Source organism: Procambarus clarkii, chromosome 45, assembly GCF_040958095.1.
Source record: "Procambarus clarkii isolate CNS0578487 chromosome 45, FALCON_Pclarkii_2.0, whole genome shotgun sequence".
Lineage (NCBI taxonomy): Eukaryota > Metazoa > Arthropoda > Malacostraca > Decapoda > Cambaridae > Procambarus > Procambarus clarkii.
The window spans coordinates 7,316,082-7,323,688 of record NC_091194.1 but is presented as its reverse complement, the minus strand read 5'-3'; the positions used below and the strand labels follow the sequence as shown (position 1 = coordinate 7,323,688).

The 7,607-nt window shown below is 42.6% G+C and overlaps 1 protein-coding gene across 3 annotated transcripts in view; it reads left to right on the top strand.

Moving 5' to 3' along the window:
* The first annotated feature begins 241 nt into the window (after positions 1-241).
* LOC123769824 (glycine receptor subunit alpha-2) overlaps positions 242-7,607 on the top strand; it is a 119,338-nt gene continuing 111,972 nt past the window's right edge. Inside the window, exons 1-2 of one of the 3 annotated variants that reach the window (XM_069301318.1) lie at positions 242-366; positions 5,763-5,892. In XM_069301318.1, coding sequence (XP_069157419.1) covers positions 5,765-5,892 — 128 coding nt within the window. In that variant the 5' untranslated portion in view covers positions 242-366; positions 5,763-5,764. Of the gene's footprint in view, positions 367-5,643; positions 5,893-6,371; positions 6,473-7,607 lie in introns of those variants that run through there. The other 2 variants (XM_045761143.2, XM_069301319.1) reach the window with 2 other exon arrangements.

The window sequence follows — 7,607 nt, the reverse complement described above, 5'->3', positions numbered from 1 at the left end:
TTATTATTATTATTATTATTATTATTATTATTATTATTATTATTATTATTATTATTATTATTATTATTATTATTATTATTATTATTATAAACATATAACACTGGAAGGATCTTGGTGGCAGCGGGTAAAGCCAACGGGTGGCAACGAATGGCAGCGGGTAGAGGCAGCGAATGGCGCCGAGTGGCAGCGGGTGGCGACGAGTGGCAGCGGGCTGTACCGTCCCGCCAAGACTCAGTGTGCCGCCATCAGCGCTCTAGCAAGGTTCCCCGCCACGACTCCGCCGGCCACCCGTCGCCCCGGGACAAGCGCGGGCTCTCCACAACTTGCAACACTTGCACCTGCACACATTTACACGCTCCCACCTTAGTTAGTTTACTTCATAATGTATATTACTGATTTATAAACCTGAAACAAGCTTTTAAGTGAAACAGTGTTTGAGAACACGCGACATTAATGTATACACAATACTAACCTTCATCATACATATATTTAATTGAGAGCCACTAATACATATAGTGGCCTCGATGAGGACAGGAAGCCAGAGGCTTGTCAATGGTAAATGTATATACAGAACCAGAGTTAAACAAAATTATATGAAAAATACATCTTTCACACGTGTTATATAGTGTATGAAATGCGTGATAATGGATGTTACTGCGTAAAAAAGGCAACTGTTTTGCCGAAATAGAAACGTAACAAATTCAACTGATTTGCCTAACCAGCAACGTACGAGTCTGCCTAACCTGTCGAGACAGATGCATAGATATCGTCGTATTACGGTGCCTTAATTCTTGCAAATACGTCGCATTTTTAACGAATTAGTCGATTCCGTAGCAAAGTGATGTATAAGACAGACAGACAGAGAGAGAGACAGACAGACAGACAGACAGACTGCTATACAGACAATCAGACTGGTATTACGCTTTTCCTCATAATTACCTTACCTTTTCGTCGTAATTACCTTTACCTTACCTCGATCTCTCCTGATAATTATCTTGCCTAAAATTGGTGAGGCAGGTATTCAAGAGCTGATTGGCGTTATTCAGGAGAATAATGTTATCTCGTCCCCAGCTGAATAAGCTTCCAGTTTCTCCCCATAGGAGAGATGTTGATGGTCTCTCTCTCTCTCTCTCTCTCTCTCTCTCTCTCTCTCTCTCTCTCTCTCTCTCTCTCTCTCTCTCTCTCTCTCTCTCTCTCTCTCTCTCTCTCTCTCTCTCTCTCTCTCTCTCTCTTCTCTCTCTCTTCTCTCTCTCTTCTCTCTCTCTCTCTCTCTCTCTCTCTCTCTCTCTCTCTCTCTCTCTCTCTCTCTCTCTCTCTCTCTCTCTCTCTCTCTCTCTCTCTCTCTCTCTCTCTCTCTCTCGTAAACTCTGAGTGTATCCACACCGGGAACTAGGGTATTCAGGTACCCCGCCCCCCCCCCCCTTGATTGGGAGGTGGTTTAACTCGGTCGTAAATACCTCATGGAAACTGCCACTTAGTTTTTTTTTTAACGATTTCATTGGCAAAATACTGTATAATTTTTCCTTTAATTTTATTCCAATGTGGATATGGATTCGCCTCGTTTTTTTTTAATTGGCTTTAGATGTAATGTAATGTAATTTTCATGTGTGCGTTCATTTGTTTCTTGTGTGTGTGTGTATTTACCTAGTTGTGTTTGCGGGGGTTGAGCTTTGCTCTTTCGGCCCGCCTCTCAACTGTCAATCAACTGTTTACTAACTACTTTCCCCCCCCTCCCCCCCCACACACACACTAGGAAGCAGCCCGTGACAGCTGACTCCCAGGTACCTGTTTACTGCTAGGTAACAGGGGCATTCAGGGTGAAAGAAACTTAATTTGCCCATTTGTTTCTGCCTCGTGCGGGAATCGAACCCGCGCCACAAAATTACGAGTCCTGCGCGCTGTCCACCAGGCTACGATCGAAGCCCCTCATCCGCCAGGCTACGAGGCCCATCGTAGCGTGTGTGTGTGTGTGTGTGTGCACGGGAGTGCATCCATGAGCACATGAACTCATGCAGCTGCAGTTGCAACAGAATTGATCACCTCATTCACGAGAGGCAGACGGAAAAACAAAACAAAAATTAAAGTCCTGGCTCAAAAGGTAGTGCAGGCAAGCAAAAGAGAGGACCAAAAAAGCATGGAAAAGAACAGAGAGCTCGGGACAGAGGATAATACAGATGCAAAAGAGTGAGCCAGAAATTATTACACCGGAATCAGAAGGGAAGCTGAGAGGCAATTTGAAAGTGACATTGTTGTGAAAGCTAAGGAGCAACCGAAGCTGTTCTATAGCCATCTAAGGAGGAAAACAACACCATGTGATCAGGTTGAAGAGACAAAATGGAATTCTTGCAAAAACAACAAGGAGGTATGTGAAGGACTGAACGGAAGACTTCGCGAGGTCTTCAAAAGAGAATCACCTTGGAAACTAAAGTTGAGAGATTAAAGACCAGAGGAAACACTGGATGACATGGTAGTCACAGTGGAGGACGTTAAGAAGCTCCTGAAGGAATTAGATGCAACAATGTCAATTAGACCGAACTTAATATCAACGAACCTGCAGAGGTACTTTGTCACCCACTACCTGTTGTTTTCATTAAAACACTCAGAACAAGAAATCTCTTAGATTCTGGAAAAGGGCAAATGTATTGGGAATATTTAAAAAAAAGGGGGACAGACAGGAGGCAGTAAATTACAGACCAGTGTCACCTACAAGCATTGAGTGTAAAGTGCCGTAGAGAGTAATCAAGATGAGAATAATGGAGCACCTGGAGAGGACAAACATTCTTACAAAAGGTCAACATGGACTTAGATACAATAGGATTCAACGTGAACTCAGATACAAACTGATACAGTGTAAAGTGTAAAGCTCAGATACAACATGGCAAAATGCGATAGGAAAAAGAACGCTGGGTAGATTGTATTTTTCTAGCCTGTCAGAAAGCATTTGTTAATGTTCCTCATGAAAGACTGCTGGACAAGATGGATAAGCAAGCTGGGACAGTCGGGGAGGCACTGAACTAGGCAAGGAAGTACCTGAAGGACAGAAAACAACGAGTCATAGTCAGAGGCGAGGTCTTGAGCTGGAGAAATGTAACAAGTTGGGTCCCACAAGGCTCGGTCCTGGTACCACTACTGTTCTTACACTACACTACACTATGTAGTGTAGTGTAGTATTACTACACTATATACACTATACTCTTGAACGCAGGTTCGAATCCCCGTCACGGCCCTTGTGGATTTGTTCACTACTGTTCTTAATTGACGTGAACGACCTACCCCAGGGAGTGAGGTCGTATATGTCAATATTTGTAGATGATGCAAAGTTGGCAAGGAATGTAAACACAGAGGAGGACGAGGACTGTAAACAGTTACAGGAGGACCTTGACACTCTCCAGGAGTGAGCAAACAAATGGTTGCTGAGTTCAGTCCCAATAAATGTAAGTAATAAAGATGGGGAAGCGATAAAGAAGATCAGATGTCTACATCACAAGGGCGAAGGAAACTCCAGGAATCGGAGTGAGAAAAGTCTTTGGGAAAAGTGCTTGACAATTGATACAATTTCAACAAAACTATGAGAGGCACACGTAGGCAGGGTGACATCTGCACCATATGGGACGATGGTAAACATAAAAATATAGTTTAGAAACCTAAACCAGGGCTCTTTGAAGACAATCTACACAGCCCCTTGCTAGACCAATACCGGAATGTGCACCAATTATCTGGAGTCCGCTTGTTGTGAAGTTTAAAACTAAAGTTTGAAAAAGTACAGAGGTTAGCAACAAGATTAGTGTCAGAGCTAAGAGGCCTGATCTATATAGATAGGTTGAAGTAACTGCGCCTCACGATCCTGGAGGACAAAAGAAACAGAGGAAATATGATCACAGCATACAAGATACTAAGGTCAATAAACAAAGTGGACAAGGACAGCCTCTTCAAATTGAGACAAAGAACGACAAGAGGACACAGGTGGAAGCTGGAAACGCAAATGAACCGAAGAAATGTAAGGAAATATTCGTACCCTGTACGGAAGGTCAACACGTGGAAAACACTGAAATAAGACGTTGTGGAAGCCACCTCCATCCACATATTTAAGGCCAGGTTCGACGAAGAAGTAAAACGTCAGAACAGTTAAATTATAACGCAACAGGTACAACAAGGCTGGTAGGCGGGGCATAAAGAGCTAGAGCTTACACCCCCGTAGTCACTGACAGGTGAGCACACACCATCCAAAATGCTACTCTTAGGAAGAGCATTTCAACCATCGGACTCCAAGGTTGAAATGTTTCTTAACCTTTTGGGTTCTGTCAAACTCATTATCAAATTCCTGTACACAAGTGAGCCTCTCCCCACACTGCTGTGTACCCTGGCCTGTTACAACCTCACACCGACCAACACATCGTGTATAATGTAATGTGACGCTGGTGTTATTACCACGGTGACGGAGACGGAGCCCGACACAGGTGGTGAGAGGTGTGTCTCTGGCTGCTGCCTGGCGGGTCTGTGTGTCGGGTGACAGAGAGAGAGAGAGAGAGAGAGAGAGAGAGAGAGAGAGAGAGAGAGAGAGAGAGAGAGAGAGAGAGAGAGAGAGAGAGAGAGAGAGAGAGAGAGAACAGAAAAAGACAGTCCCAAAACACCCCCCCTCTCCATGGGTGAAGTCAAGATAGGTGAGGTTAGCCTCAAACAAAAAATCTCTATTTTCGGACAAACAAGGATAGGCCTAGATTAGGTTAGGTTAGGTATTTTGATTCCGTTGACAATTATTTGGTTTGTAAAACATGCAACCCGTCCTCATACTAGGCTGGTTAAAGCAGCGGCCGTCCTCCCCATCCGCATTAATCAATTTTAGCATACAGTGTATTAAACAATTGGTTTGTTCTCATTTATAAATTAATATTATTATACATAACCATTCTGTGTATAGTTAAGGTTATGTGTTTTGGTTCTGTTGGCGATTATTTGTATATGAAGTATTGTTGTTGTTTTAGACTAAGCTTTGTTGTTGTTTTAGATTTTAGACTAAGCTACTCAGAACGAAATGACCATGTAGCACGGGCTATGGTGAGCTGCATTGTTTATGAGAACAGATTGGATTTGCAGATGTATGATTCGAACCGAGGACATGTACGAAACACTTTTCGAGAAAAGTTCGAGCGTCATCAATTGTGAGTCGAGTGTACAGTGTTTTTCATTCATAAATAGAAGTTTAACTGCTGGTTTAACGAGCGCTTGGCAACTGTTTATGAGGACAGGCTGCTGGGAGAGGCACTTCAACTATGGAATGGTGTGAGGTCAGCAAGCGTGAAGCAGCTAGTAAAGGTATGAAGCTGGTACTGGCGTACATAGAGCCGTACATGGTGTACGTACATGGTGTTGGCGTAGAGCCAGTTTTGGCATAGAGTCAGTGTTGGCAAAAAGCCAGTGTTCGCTCTAGGGGGACCTCGCTAACCCTAAGTGTAGGCTTCCTGTCTACAACAACAACAGAAATTATAAATAAAAAAATACCCAAATCACACTAATCTCACACATTTCACAATTAATTCCATAATATCAAATTAAGAAACATTTGAATATATTTATACACAAGATATATGCAAGAAAAAATATGTATCCAATACATGTTTTCGATATTTAAATTCACAGCTTTTAAAGTTAAATTTATATTAGTCTTATTTAACTTCACCAAGAAAAGTGTTGAAAACTTCATATAAAAAAGTGAGGGATACAAAAGTGTAACAAAAAGTGTAATTTTTTAATGATTGATTCAGGAATGCTGAAATATCAGTTTACGTTCATAAGTGACTGTTTTCCCCGCGAAAAACGATGTGCTTCGGTGACTTGTTCTTGGGGGAATATTCTTCTCGTGTTCTTACTGCTCGCTGCCGTCGTCCAAGAAGGGTGAGTATATAGTGTATTGTATTCTTGATACCATAGAGTCACGGTAGGTGTATTGTGGGTGGTTATCACTGTATTATATATATGATCATACAATGTAAGGTTTGTGAGGCTTACAGGGGGAGGGAGGCAAATGACAGAGGACCTTTGACAAGCCGCCGGCTTCCTGCCTTCGTCGAGGCCACTAGGGTTAGTGGCCGTCAGGTAAATCAGAATGAGCCAACTGTCCTTGCTTCGACAGGTTCAATGAGACAACTGTGTAACGAATAGTATTTTATATGACTGGTATATAACCTCTAGCATTTATTATTATTAAGATAAATATTCTGTTAAAATATGTTCGTTAATTTTTATGTTTCTTGTCAATGTTTGTAAGCAAGTTAAATTGCGTATTAGATATTGTTTATGTGTGTGTGTATAAAGTTTTCCCGCGCGTTTTGGTGAGGTTGGCGCCCCTGTAGCCCCCGCGAGGACAGAGGAGCCGGCCTTGACCAAGTGAGGTTGGGTGTTGCGCGCGCTCCTCACTCTTGTGAGGGGCTGCTTACCTTGCTTTTCTCGGTGACTGAGTGGAGTCGTTGATCTGGTGAGTGAGAAAGGATTTCCACCTTGTATTATTTTTCCATGCCTTGAGATAGCGTGTGTCTTTTAATCAATGAAATCCACGCACAATGTTGCTTTGTTTACATCCCGCCAGATCTAAATAATTGGACTGTTCACTTCACGAGTGCTTCCTCTCGTGTTTGAAGTGTATTTCTAGAATTTACATATGTTCTATATTTCCATTTTTTAAGTACATGTATTGTAGGTACGGAAATGGGGAGGCTCTGTTGATTCTCATTATTGCATTTTTATTAGTATAAATTGCCATATCCCCCCCCCCCTCTTCACTACTGTCCTTACTCCGATAAGTTCAGACAGTGGGAACTTCAGTGGGCCAACTGTCCTTGCTTCGACAACGTCAAGTGGTTGACTGTCCTTGTTTCGACAGGTTCATAGTTGTTGTTCTCTTAATACAAACATTTCCTGTTTGTTATACTGTATATATTTTAACTTTAAACATTGAGGTGTTGAACATTTCTATTGTTAGTACGCTGTTTTTGGCGACAATAACCCCTAGAGGTTGATAAGCCTTCATAACTCGCCAGCGGTTGATAGGCCTTACACCAAATCATGTCCCGTCCTACTCAGAGCAACAGTGTCGTCCCAGGCCTACCCATGTTGGTAACCAACCCGATAGTAATCACCGCACAAAGTTGGCCGAGGCTCGCCCTGAAGCACGTGGCCTCCACCATTGGACAGACAGACATCTTCCTGTAGGTCGATCTCTAATATGTATTGCAATTTCGACGCTGTTAACAATAGCATCCAAATTGCAATGGTATAGTGAAATTAAAATCACCGTAATAGTAACGGACTACTTTGGATCGGCCTCGATTGGTTAGGTGGGTTGCTTGGGTTCGTACCTTTCTGGTTTGACAAAACTGTCGCATTTGTTAGGTGTTTGCTTAGGTAAAACGGTTGCAGTTTTTACGTAGTGGCAAATTCAGAGTACGGAAAGGTACAATGTTCGTTTCTGGGAATTAGAGATTCTCGGCGCTTGGAATGAAAATGGGGAAGAAAATGGTTGGCCTCCATGTGGATGTATTGATGTCGCCAGCTTGGCCCCGCGCCAAGCTGGCCAATTCTGTTTATATTTTTTTAAGCACAGGATGAAAGCA